The sequence below is a fragment of the Triplophysa rosa genome, linkage group LG6 (genome assembly GCF_024868665.1).
Source record: "Triplophysa rosa linkage group LG6, Trosa_1v2, whole genome shotgun sequence".
Taxonomy (NCBI): Eukaryota; Metazoa; Chordata; class Actinopteri; order Cypriniformes; family Nemacheilidae; genus Triplophysa; species Triplophysa rosa.
The window spans coordinates 8907545-8920832 of record NC_079895.1 but is presented as its reverse complement, the minus strand read 5'-3'; the positions used below and the strand labels follow the sequence as shown (position 1 = coordinate 8920832).

The following is a 13288-nucleotide window of genomic DNA, read 5'->3' as shown; positions in this document are numbered from 1 at the left end:
TATTATTAAATGCTCAAATGTTGATTTCAACACAATATAACAACATAACCCAATATACAAATACATATACACTATATACATGTATTACCTAAACGCGATTAATAAACCTTGATTAAAAAAGTTTTATTTTGAGGATTACTTTGCACATGTTCTGACTTTCCTTTATTCCGTACAAATTAAACTGCATTATGATAACCATTCATCATCATTCATCTCATATTGTTTCTGATATCACAAGTCAAAAATCCCATTAAAACAGCTTCATTATATTCAGCAGGGTGTGCAAAAACTACAACCTAGCAAGTAAAGAGAAAGAGGTTTTCAAGAAAAGCTAGCACAGCATGATCTTATCTGTTCCACATTTCAGTTCTGTACACACAATCCATTTCACAACACTGAAATACTTTCAAAACATATGAAATTTGCATGGTCAGCAGAGCGTTTGGACGGTCTGTCACACTCCCCACAAGACGGGTTCAAAGAAAAAACTGTCCAGATTACTCACCACAGCCAGTCTGTGAAGAAACCAAGTAAAACATTCTCAGGAAGAGCTAAACTCTCTGTGATAATCTTACCCACAAACCCCAAGCATGAGGGACGGGGACTACTCTCTGCTTTCCTCTGGCCTGTGGTTATTGAGACAGACCCCACCATCCACACAGAATCGCATGAAAAAGTGAGTCTACTGACAGACTTGAGCCTTGTTTCAAAGATACGCACACACGCACAACGCCGAAACAAAGATATGAGTCCACAGCTGCACTTATTTACTTATTCACAAACACCGATACACACGCACCACCATAATACTGAATGTGTTAAACACAAGCTAAACACAGACAGCAGAGAAAGACTGCATGAACGTGCATTTATAAATGCAATGAATGAACAAAGTATGAACTAAGCTCATTGAGTTGTCAAATAAACACGACACAGAAAAAATACAATAAAGATCTCTTGTTTACTACTTGCTAATGTTTGAAACAAAACTGAACATCTGTCAAACATTCAATGACATGAACTTTACCAAACATAATTGTTTGGTAAATACAAACAATAATAGTATTATTGATGACTCTGCAAAAACAAAAAGAGCCCTAAGGGATGATTCACATTTTGCGTCTAAAACCACACGGAAAACGCGAGACCTCTGAAAAGTTGAACTATTTTTGTCTCGATGCGGCGCCAGAGCAACTATAAAAATGTGCGCGCTGACATAATCCTAAAAGTTGTTCTTTAAAGAACTGCATTTAAAGAAAGCTGTAACAGTATCTTAAGGTCGACCTGAAGATGAGAAACCCAATGGAGAGCATTTTTCGAAATCACACATTGGTTGTCAAAAACACAAATGTGTCAGTGGTCGCCCGTTTGTCTGGTTATTTGTTTCTGTGGTATAATGAATGGGGTCATTCAGGGGGTGTTACATTCTCTTACATCTAACAACGTATGGAGGTGATGGTCCTGAAAGACGCTGTGTAGAAAATCCAGATCTTTCTCACTGCAGTCCGTCAGGGCATGAATCTCCTCCAGACTGTCCAGCACCTGTGACACAGCCCCTATGCATGTACACACACAAAACCCAAGCATTAACTTAATTTTAAAGGAGCACGTACTACAAATGACACACACATTTGACTCTGTAAGGGGACAGGCTGTGACACCTACTTTCTGCGGCTAGTAGTCCTGCACAGTGGCCAGCACAGAAGCAAGCAACAAATATAGTATGAACAATACAGAGATCATTTATAAGCATATGTAAGAGCCCACAGAACAATAATTTCTGTTCTGAATGTACAGAGAAAGAAATAATACTGGAAGTAACCACAAACAAAACAAGAAGAAAACAGGAAACTCTCTGCTGGTTCTTTTACCTGATGAAGTGGGGTCTTCAGAGAAGTCTGGCATTTCATCAGGTGGGTCGCCATAGAAAGAATTGAACTTGTGACTGGAAACTGCTGCGAGCACAGCGCCCTGTCAAAGCACACGAATATGGGTCAAATAGAGCTACAGATTAAAATAATTTAAACATGTAATAACTAATTTTATATATCTATACATTTTATTTGGTGCTCTTGGATTCTTTGGAGCATAAAGGGCAGGTAGCCCTAATTCCTTTCAAGGTTATTATAGTTGACTAAAACTACAACTATTAAAAACTTTTTGTAAATGAAATCAAAAAGCAATCAGCCAAAATAATATTTGCGTAATTAAAAAATGCTGCCTTAGCACTACAGGCACTAAAACTATTAACTGAATAATAAACAAATAGTGTAATCATAATTATTATATTTGTTATAATATATTTTCCCCCTTTATGTTTGTCACTGGGTTTTACAAATACCTAACATGTAAAAAGTATTAAAAAGTCCTTGTCACATTTGACAACATAGTATTTAATCATTTAAAACGTTTTTTTTCCCATTTCCTAAAAAACAGCAAATTTGGACATACAAGGTTTCAGAAGGACAGTGACGATAAACTAACTGAAACAAAAAATATAAAAACAAAAGCTAATTAACTCAAATGTTAATTAAACTACAATAAAATTGAAAAATAAAGCTATAACAACTCATTTATTTATTATTTATAAATAATTTATATTTACATATGGTCTTTATATTTCACCTAACATGCATTGATTTTGTGTACATAAGCAGCTGGTGGAGCAAAATGCAGATAGTAGTGCTAGTGTCTCACTTTTAGCTTCCTCCTGGCATTGAACTTCCTCAGCTGCTCAACTGTTTCAAGAAGGTGAATCTTGTAGGCATAGCGGTCCCTCTCCTAACAGGAAACACACACACACATTCATATGATGCATAATATGCGCAGCATTGTCTTAATGGCTTGAATAATATTTGTCTTTAAAGTTAATAAAATCATTATTGTTTGTGAAGTCTGTCTTGTGCAAAAGTGCACATTTCTGTCAGGTTCACTACCGTCAAAAATGATTGACAATTAGCATACAGTTTAGACTGGTGGTATTGGTTCTGTTTTGGGCAAAACTCCCTGCCCATCCATGAAGCCAGCATGAATAACCCCCCTTAGGGTAATCAGAACAGAACAAGATGTCGTCATTAGTTCTTAAAGACATTTAAGTGTAACACATAATGAAAATGTAGTTGAAACTTATGAAAAGGAATAACAGAAGTCGAGTCAGATTGTAAATGTGAGGTGGAGCTGGGGATGGAGGAGGGTAATTTGCTCCTGAGTAACGCAATAAGCTGCTATTAGCTGAATGAATTTTAAAACGGAAGCTGTGATTGTGTCATATTTCTATATGTAGAGAAGGATCAGCTGATGCAAGCTTGACTCACGTGACCTGCCAGAACTAACGCTATATGCTTGATTTTGTGTTCTGTTGGTACCTTGAGCCAGGGATGATTGAGAGCTTCATACACTGTGATCCTCTCCGCAGGGTCCAGCATCAGCATACGACGCACCAGGTCTTTGGCACTCTCTGAGATGTGGCCCCACTGTCGAGGGTTCATCTGTGGAACAAACACAAACAAACCCCTCTGGACTTATGTTTCCACAGGCTTAAAGAGAGGTACTAAGACTAAAAAAAGGTTTAGAAATGTAATTTAACTGAGCATCTTTATGCCACCACCAGACTCTGCCTATTCAAAAATGAAGTCACTTTCACTACCTTGTATCTTCCTTTAATGACTGATTCAAACAGGCGCTCTTTAGTGCCGTAGAATGGCAGGCAGCCGCTCAGCAGTATAAAGAGAATAACTCCACAGCCCCACACGTCCACTGGTTTTCCATAAGGGTCTCTTTTCACCACCTCAGGGGCCATGAAATGTGGAGTACCAACCCGACCTGCATTACAGACAATACGTTCAGAAGAACTGTCGCTAGAACCGTTATCGTATAATCAAACACAATCATGCATACACACTAACAAGTCGTTAATCATGAAAAAATCATCACTTTAAAGATTCAAAGTTAAAGACACAAGTTATCTGATGATCTGAGATTTATACTAAACCGTGAGAAAGTGCTTCTGTACAAAACAATGAACTGAAACCATGATAATCATATTCCAGTGTTTCAGTTCGTCGTATCAATATAATGAAAACGCAATGTTTTTACTCCATGTGAAGTTCAAAGATGATTTCAAGCATTAGTCACTGAAGACATGACTAAGAGCCTAAAGTATATGGACTAAATATTGCAAGTACAGAAACTTTAAGCTTTGTTACCATTTATGTTCAACCAGTGGCAGATCTAGGATTTTTTAAAAACAGGGGCCACAATTTACAGAGGGGGGCACTACATTTACAGTATAGTGTATATTCTTTTTCATTTTTCATTTGCTGCTGGCACTACCAGATTTCTGAATAAAACACTGGAGATGAGTTAGAGAATGATGCAGGCTTATTATTGATAAACAGAGATGAGAACAGGTCAGTAAGTAAGCCAACACAACACAAACGTTTTATATACTTATAAACATACTTTTGGTATGATCAAATATTATAGTACTCGATGTAATTTGTTTCGGCCCGTCAAGTAGCATAGTGTGAAAAAGAATCTCTAGAATAAATTTAGTTCAGTTGGGAATGGACCCTACAGTACTGAAGTGACGCCGCCTGTTCCGTTCAGCACGAGCTGCAGCAACACCAAGCAGGAGTCACGTGACGTTAGGCGAGTAGCGCGACTCGCAAGCCTTCTCTCCTGTGAGACGCGGTGAACAGGACGATGACGGATGATAACTCTTATTAGTTTCATTTCTGACATTTTGCTAGCACGAATAGGACCACCATTTCAAAAGTACAGAGGCAAGGGTGGAGAATAGAGCGTCGGAGAAGAGCGCCTGTGTAGGTTAATGTTGTTTCACTCACTGAAGTTTCCTTTTTTTATATGCAGTTTCAAAATACAACAAATGAACATGTTTGAATGTAGAAAAGCCTGCTTGGGCATCGTACAATGCACCGATGTTGTTGTTGTGCAGTTTAAAATACAACATCAGCTATTTTAAATGTAGGAAAAAACTTTGGGTGTCTTATGGGGCAAAAATGTAAAAATACAACATACACGGCCCTAAGATTGAATCACTGATTTCAGGCATTAAACAGATTTTGCTGTATAACGCGGAATGGCACAGAATCTTGCAAATGTATTATGTAAGATTCTATTATTTCTATTTTTATTTTTCTGTGTATGGTTCAACGTACTGTATCTACTGCAGGTTTTTAATATAGTTTATAAGTGAATACTGTAGTATACTGAAGTATTTTTTTCATGTGGGCAAATATATTACTATTGTATAGTGAAGGACAGAAAATGCAGAATGCAGAAAAATTCAAACAGAAAAAAACTGAATTTGGGAAAAAATAAAACGGATTTCTTAGTTGTTGTTGTGTCATCCCTCATATTGCAAGCCATATCTCTCCGGCCCCTCATTTGGGATGCTTTTCATGAACTGGCCCCCATGACAAACTAATTGAATAGCCCTGCTATAGGGTATTAAGTGTCAGACACTATTAACCGTCCCTGAACCATTTTACTTTTCTGAAGTAACTAATATGTGAATTCTATATTTAATCTGGCTGCTAATAAAAATAAGGTAAACTAGCTAATAAACTAGTGTATTGTTGCAGCTGCAGGGCTCAACACTAAGGATTTTTCGACTGGCCCAGGCAGTGATTGAAATTTTTAATTGCTCTGCCAACATTTTCACTGGCCCTGCGACAAAAAAATAAATAGTTGTTGTTATTGTTGTTTTTGACCCATCATGTTATCTTATATTCTAATTAGCAAACTTGTATAACACCAAAATTCAGTGGCGTAACTGTTTTGAAAAGTGGTGGTGACAGAGATGGTTGCTCAACCGCCTTCAAACATGAGCATCTACACTACAAACACAATCCCGTCGAATGCATTTCGACTTCTTCTGGAAGTGGTAGAAAGTCGACAAGCTCAAAACGTTTCACACCTCGTTTACTCCTGTATTTAACATCGTCCACTTGTGATCCGATCGACCAAAACGCGCAGGTGTAGGCTACAGAGGCCCTGAGAGGACAGGTGCACTTTATGGGCAAATAAGATTTCAACTGGGGCCTATATCCGCCAGTGTGTTCAACCACATACACCAATTTTGAGTGCTTAACAAATTAAATGTTCAAGTACCTCCGGCCACTAGTCCAGACTCTCCCAGCTGTATGGCCACACCGAAGCCGCCCAGTTTCACCGGAGCTGAATTCTCTTTTGATGCCAGCAAGACACAATGAGGCTGAAAAGACAAAAAACTGTGTTACTCGATCACACAGCTCACAACGGGGTTGACATTATTACTCGGTTGAAAATGACTAAAAGTAATGTAATGAAAATGTAATGTATAACTTTTCACAATTATGTTAACCACAGCCTCATATTTGAATGTTTTCCCATTGTTAAAATAAACTAATTATAAAATAAAAGAATATATAAAATAATTATCTAACATAAACAAAGCATTGTGGGATTCTGTCAATTTGTAGGGGATTACAATCTCAAAGATAACAGTGTAAAAACCATTCAGGAAGTTACAAAGCTTTCCTATCAGGGTTTTAGTCAGAATGTGCCAGTAAACAACCTGATCTCTAAACATTTCTGTTTAAATACCCATATACGCAAGAATGAACGCATATTTTATATACGCATAAAAGTAAATGAACGTTTTGAAATGGGTCCTCTGTTGAAACAAGTGGGTCATATTTAAGAACCGTCCAATATTTCTGAAGTCAAGTAACATTTCTTGAAGTACAAAGGATGATGTTGAAAATGTACTTTTTACACACATGATTTTCAGACTTTTTTGTTTGTTTGTTCATATATGTTCAGTTTCATTTAATATAAAAGTTTGTGTAAAGCCCTCTTCCTCATTGTAAACTCCTCCTACACGCGTTAGCCTGACAGACCCACAGACACCCTTTGAGATGGTTTATTGAGGAACTGAAAAAGGAAGACCTACATAAACATGCAAGTTTGCAAAGCAGAGATTCAAAGACAGATAAGACATCAGAGACCTTTCACAACTGGGGCCGCGAAAACACCTCTTTGATGGACACCGTTCACATGGTAAGTACCTTTTCATTATTTATCTGCATCGACACATCTTTTTTTGTGCATACTTTAGCCACATGCCCTAGTAAGTTAAAAAAGACTCTTGCATTAAGATTTAATGTCAACTCTCTCTTTCTAAGGACTGAGAACTTCAAAAGCGCAATGGAGAACAACGCTACCCTGATGTTCCCCAACACATCAAAAATTCTCAGGCAAGACAGAAAATGCCAGATGGACAACACCAACCTGCAGGTGCCACTGGCTATTTTCTACGCTCTCTTCTTTTTGTTTGGATTGGTTGGGAACCTGTTGGCTCTCTGGGTCTTTTTGAGAGTGCATTCTAAAAAGAATTCCATTCGCATTTTCCTCATTAACTTAGCTCTGGCCGACCTGCTTCTCGTCATCTGCCTGCCTTTCCGGGTGGCGTACCATTCCAACAACGACCGTTGGGTGCTGCCGCCGGTCATGTGCAGGATAGTGGGCAACGTCTTTTATACCAACATGTACATCAGTATAACTTTACTAGGTCTCATTAGTGTCGACCGTTACTTGAAGTTTCAAATGGCGTCCTGCAGACGGATGTTCCTGCAGAGCAGGTGGAGTGTGCTCCTCTGTTGCATCATTTGGACTTTGGCTTTTGCTGCTTTGGTGCCACTGATCATCCAGGCTGCCGAAAACAACGAGTCCCAAAAGTGCTTCCAATACAAAAAACTAAACAATTCCAAATGGATAGCTTACTTCAATTTTGTCATCGTGGCTCTTTTTTGGGTGGTCTACGCAGGCTTGGTCATCTCCTACGGAAAGATTGGAATGAAGCTCTTTACAACTTCCAGAGAGAAACCGGATTTCCCCAATGCGACCAAGTACAACAAAACAGCATGGAAGTCGTTTTTTGTGCTCTTTTTGTTCACACTGTGTTTTGTGCCTTATCATTCTGTGAGGATTTTTTATATTACTTCACAGATGACGCCTGACACATCTTGTGACTGGGTAAAGTTGATGGATAAAACTAATGAAATAGTTTTGCTACTATCAGCTCTCAATAGCTGTTTGGACCCGGTGATGTACTTCCTGCTGTGTGGATCTATTCGGAAAGTAATGCTGAAGATCGTCTGTCGTGGTTGTTGTCTGCAAAACACTGGATTTTTCAATACTAGTAACGCTCCACAAGAACAAGTGAATGCAGCTGTGCCTATGACAGCGGCTCAGGAGCACAAACTAGCAAAAACATGTCATTATTGTGACTGATCTGAAAACACTCCAAACTAGTTACAGAGTAAAGTTACACAGATCATGTGTCTAAAGTCAGGTGTGCAGTGTAATTGGTGTTTATTAAATACTTTAACATTTCTGTGTATTTCCTTGTATTATCTGTCAGAAACACTACTTTGTTACTAAAATATTTTTGACAAAAACATCAAGCACGAACATTAAGACGTTTTTGTAATTGTACCATTTTTGTATATAATAATAAACATGTTTATGATTTGTATAATATGAGAAGTACTATACTTATGAATTACTTTCAACTGGCCATTCTGCGCAATAACATCTAGATATACTGTATAGTCGCTGGGTTCTAGGAAGCTGCAACCACTGTGTATATTGCAAAACAGGGGAAACCCGTGCACCTACCTATTCAGTGGTAATCATGTAAAATTAAACACATTGTAAGTTGACATATCCATTTTACAGAGGCTTTTAAAATGAAATTCTTTCATAATGCTTTTGTGTCTTTTTAAAGGGTTATGAATTACTCCCTCCCCAGTTGTTCCAAACCAGCATAAATAGCTTTGTTCTGTTGAACTGATATTTGGAAAAGATATTTCGAAAAAACACTGCAAGAAAAATTAAAGGGATATTTCAGCCAAGAAACAAAATTTCCACATGTTTTACTCACCCTCAAGGCATCCTAACTGAATGACTTTCTTCTTGAAGAATAATGCAGTCAAGAGTTATAATACCACGTATCCTTAATACTTCCAAGTGGTGAATGGGAGTGAATGGGGGGCAATTTTTTGAAGCTCAAAAAAGTGCATTCATCGATTAAAGAACGGCTCGACACGGCTCAGTGGTCTTAACAGAGGTCTTCTGAAGTGAATCGATGCGTTTGTTTAGTTTTTCTCAGTCACTTTGGTACATTTCTCAGATCAGAATTGAAATTCTCAAAACTACCTGTTCAATCCTCACGTCATTGTGTCACTTGTGTGCATCAAAAAAGCAGTTTCTCATTTCTTTGAACAAGTTGCAAATGCTTTGGTACGTACATGCAATTGATTATGTACAATTCTCTGCTGTTTCCTACATTATAAGTTGCTATTGTCATGTTGCTCAAAATGTATCATATAGTTCTCTGTGCACTTGTCTTACCCCTCTAAACATCTAGTCATTTGTTCATAGCATAAATCTTTACATGCAAAATGGTTGAACAAGTTGTCATAATATGTCAAGCATATTTCTATACATTTCCATTAGACTTCTTTTCTAAATCTGTCCTGAATTGGTAAATTGCTCCCAGGTGAATCTTGACTTTCTCTAACGAAGGTGCATCTCATGAACCATCAACTGGCAAGTATATAAATAGCCGGAGCACAACACAGTGTTACAATGTCTGACAATGGAAGGACAAGGAATTGGACGGGGTCAACAGCCAGAGAGAAGAAGAAGAAGAGGAAGAGGAGTGAGGCTGCGTGGCGGAGGAGTTGGGAGGCAAAACAGAGGAAGAGGCAGAAGAAGCCGAGGACATATGCGCGTTCCTGATGAGATAAGAGCCACACTTGTAGACCACGTTCTCAATCATGGGCTTACAATGGCCGAGGCTGGTCGAAGGGTGCAGCCAAATGTTGGGAGAACAACTGTGTCCTCAATCATTCAGACTTTTCGTCGACAGAACAGGTATGTAATCTAACAATAGGCACTGTACTGTACTGTATACTTTCTGTAATGCTTCATACAATATTACAGTATTCCACTTGCATTTTACAATATACAGTAAGTATACTTGACATAAACAGTGACATTTTATCTTACTCAATTTTGTGTTTTGCATTACTATATTTTTTCCACATAGGACTGCAAGACAACTTCACAGGGGTGGCAGAGGGCCCCTTTTCACACCTGAACAGGAGGAGGCTATTTGCACCATGGTTGTAGAAAACAATGCCATAAGACTAAGGGAGATACAGAGTGCCATATACATCGTATAGTGATATACAGTACAGTATGTGTGACCTTTACACATTTGCTATGGCTGTAGAAAAGAAGATGCAATATGTGCTGTACACATTTGATGTAACTGTATCTTGGCCAAAATGAAAATGCATGTAATTCATAAAACTCATTTTGTGTCTTCTGGATCTAGCGTATAATGGAACTGGAAGCAAGTGAACCACTGCACAGCTTCATCTGCATGGATGAGGCTGGCTTCAACCTAACGAAACGCAGAAGGCGTGGTCGAAATATCATCGGCCGCAGAACTACAGTTGATGTGCCAGGCCAACGGGGCAGGAACATAACCAGGGGTGCTGCTATCTCTGAGAATGGTGTGCTAACGCATATTCCCATTATTGGGCCATACAATACAGAGCGTCTTGTCACCTTTTTAGACACTCTCTACAGCAGTGGTCACCAACCCTGCTCCTGGAGATCGACCGTCCTGAAGATTTCAGCTCTAACCCCAATCAAACACACCTGAACTACCTAATCAAGGTGTTCAGGTTTGCTTGATAGTTACAGACAGGTGTGCTGAAGCAGGGTTGGAGCTGCAGTCTGCAGGACGGTCGATCTCCAGGAACAGGGTTGGTGACCACTGCTCTACAGGGATCTCAAGAGAGGGGTCAGATTGGAGATGACCTGCCAAAGTACGTGATAGTTTGGGACAATGACACAATCCGTACACAATGACACAAGGACTTGTCATTCTGATGGCACTGACATGTTCATTGACAGAGATATTTATTTTTGAGAGATGAACTAAGGATTTTGAGCAAGAGACTGGCTTTTGCAGGTAATCTATGGTGTTTTGTTATTTGTACGAATTGTTTTGAGAAATGCACTTACTGTTTTGCAAATGTCTATTATGATTCGAGAAATGTACCAAAGCGACTGAGAAAAACTGTAAGAGAAATATCCATATTGACAGCGCTATTAACGATAATGTCTAGCTTCTGTTCTCCCTCGGCTGCACGTGAACCAGAGGCTTGTTTTTCCGGCAAGTGACGGTGACGAAAGCTCCCGCACAGAGGAGACGGTATCCTATTGGAGCAAAACGAAAAATGCCACGTTCGTCACCTGCGTCATTTGCCGTCATGCACACGACTGCATCTTCGACCACCCCACAGCAAGCTAGGGATGCACCGAAATGAAAATTCTTGGCTGAAGCCGAATAAAAATGAAATACTTGGCCGAAGACCGACAAAGACATATAACGTGTCATTCAACATCCAAGAACTTTTGAACGGTCTTCTTCTCCAAACTCGTAAACACTGGGTCAGAACTTCTGCCCACGTCACGCGTGACCTTTCCAATTTGATTGCGTAATACGGAAGTCGTGGATGCGCATCCTGGAGGACCTCCGAGGCAGAGCAAGCCATATATTTATGTTTAAAAAGTATAGAATTTTTTCGTTTTCTTGGAAAATGACCAATCGTTTACATGCACCCTTATTCATCGGCTGGTGTTGTGTAGAACCTTTTGATGCTGTGATGAAACAGAAATTTGGACCTTAACCAATAGCCCCCCTTTTAAGTGCATTATATGGATAAGAAGCCTGGAAACCTTTCCTCAAAAGCCTTCATTTGTTTTCGACAGATGAAATAAACACATGGACAGCTTGTATGACATGTGGGTGAGTGAATTATCATGACATTTTATTTTAAAAGCCAACTAATTCGTTAAGGCTTGATAAGAGGTCACAATTAAACTTCCATTATAACCAGAAATCCCAAAACAATTCCAAAGAACAAAAAGCCATGGGTAAAAACGACATAAGAGTAAAAATGCCACAATTTTGATTTCTGGGCGAACTACTGCTTTAAATGTGCATCAACAAAGCACAGAGAAACACAGGGCTTATGATGACATCTAGTGGCAGTCCAATTGCTTATTTTAGAGAACCGCACGATAAGAGGGAGACAAAGGGTTAAATATAAATAAAATAAAACTAAGTCAGTCGTTTAACAGAGGTTACTATTAGATCATCCGCAGTGCTTTTACATACATTGCAAAATGTTTACATACGCACAAATTATGATGTCGTAATACAGGTATGGCTAAAGAAGTAAAGGCTACTTACTGTATAATACTCGTTAATGCCATTTAACACATTACGCGCTTACATAAGAACGTTAGTCGCGACGTGCTTGATACACAAATAAAGTTTAACAAATTGACAAATTACTCTTGTGGTACAATCATTGACAAAGACTGCCCGTTTATTCTTAGAAAAAAATGAAGATGTTAATAAGAAAATATTTGAGAATTGCATTTAAGAACATTCTTAAGAACTTCCAATAATTTATCTTAAAAAAGTTCTTATATTTTCTCTTAAGAGCAGTTTTGTGAATCCGGCGTTTTTGTGTGTGAATTTTGGAAGAATCCGATAGAACTGAATTGGTCGAGTTCTGGTAGTGCGTGTTGCTTGCATACGCCAGCGAGTTACAGTATGCTGGGAAATGTCTTAATATTGTTGCTGCTGGTCTAGGAAAGCATTGTCGCAATCCTGTATGATGGAGGATGTGTGCAGGTGTTGATATTGTCCTTCGGGTTGTGATCATAGTTTGAAACTTGTCAATGTAACCCTGTATAATATAGAGGTGTTTCCTTCATATTAGGGATGCGGCCCGATACCAAGCTCATGTACTCGTACTCGTAATGACACACCGATACCTCACGTGACATAGAGCCCTATGATTTCCACAATGCGGAAAACGCGGACGGAATCGAGGAATCCAGGCATTTCCTAACAAGAAATTAGCGCTGAACAGCTAACGTAACAGTTAACGAAATATTCAGATACTGTTTAAATATGTATTCTGCTTGTTTTGCGTTACCGTGTGTGAAAGAGTGGTGCGGTTGCGTGTACTGAACACATTGCGCTTTCAGCGCCAGCGTTTCACTGCACGAGGACACGAACACATAAACAAACACCATTTGCGGCGATCCGTCAAAATAAAAGTCCGTTTAACTTAAACAAACGCTCTTTGCGTCGTCCCGTCAAAATAAAAGTCCGGTTGACTTG

The 13288-nt window shown here is 38.9% G+C and overlaps 2 protein-coding genes across 17 annotated transcripts in view; one reads left to right on the top strand and one right to left on the bottom strand.

Annotated features, from left to right (window-relative positions):
* The window catches only part of caska (calcium/calmodulin-dependent serine protein kinase a), a 132279-nt gene that overhangs the window by 23500 nt on the left and 95491 nt on the right, over positions 1–13288 (bottom strand). For 10 of the 15 annotated variants that reach the window (XM_057335943.1, XM_057335942.1, XM_057335951.1 and 7 more), the window contains 7 exons: positions 6136–6238; positions 3647–3822; positions 3366–3488; positions 2698–2781; positions 1872–1971; positions 1666–1683; positions 1435–1556 (listed from right to left, as the gene is read on the bottom strand). In XM_057335943.1, coding sequence (XP_057191926.1) covers positions 1435–1556; positions 1666–1683; positions 1872–1971; positions 2698–2781; positions 3366–3488; positions 3647–3822; positions 6136–6238 — 726 coding nt within the window. The remainder of the gene's footprint in view (positions 1–1434; positions 1557–1665; positions 1684–1871; positions 1972–2697; positions 2782–3365; positions 3489–3646; positions 3823–6135; positions 6239–13288) is intronic. The other 5 variants (XM_057335944.1, XM_057335958.1, XM_057335948.1 and 2 more) reach the window with 1 other exon arrangement.
* On the top strand, positions 3521–8735 carry LOC130555605 (probable G-protein coupled receptor 34). 2 transcript variants are annotated; one of them, XM_057335968.1, is made up of 3 exons: positions 3521–3547; positions 6896–7065; positions 7191–8735. In XM_057335968.1, exon 3 carries the CDS (start codon positions 7213–7215, stop codon positions 8296–8298), a length of 1086 nt encoding a protein of 361 aa, XP_057191951.1. In that variant the 5' UTR covers positions 3521–3547; positions 6896–7065; positions 7191–7212; the 3' UTR covers positions 8299–8735. The 2 variants fall into 2 exon arrangements, with proteins under 2 accessions (XP_057191951.1, XP_057191952.1); XM_057335969.1 differs by lacking the exon at positions 3521–3547 and having other exon boundaries at positions 6884–7065.

Coding starts and splice junctions, on each gene's coding strand:
- LOC130555605 (XM_057335968.1), top strand. CDS start 7,213: ATGGAGAACAACGCTACCCTGATGTTCCCCAACACATCAAAAATTCTC.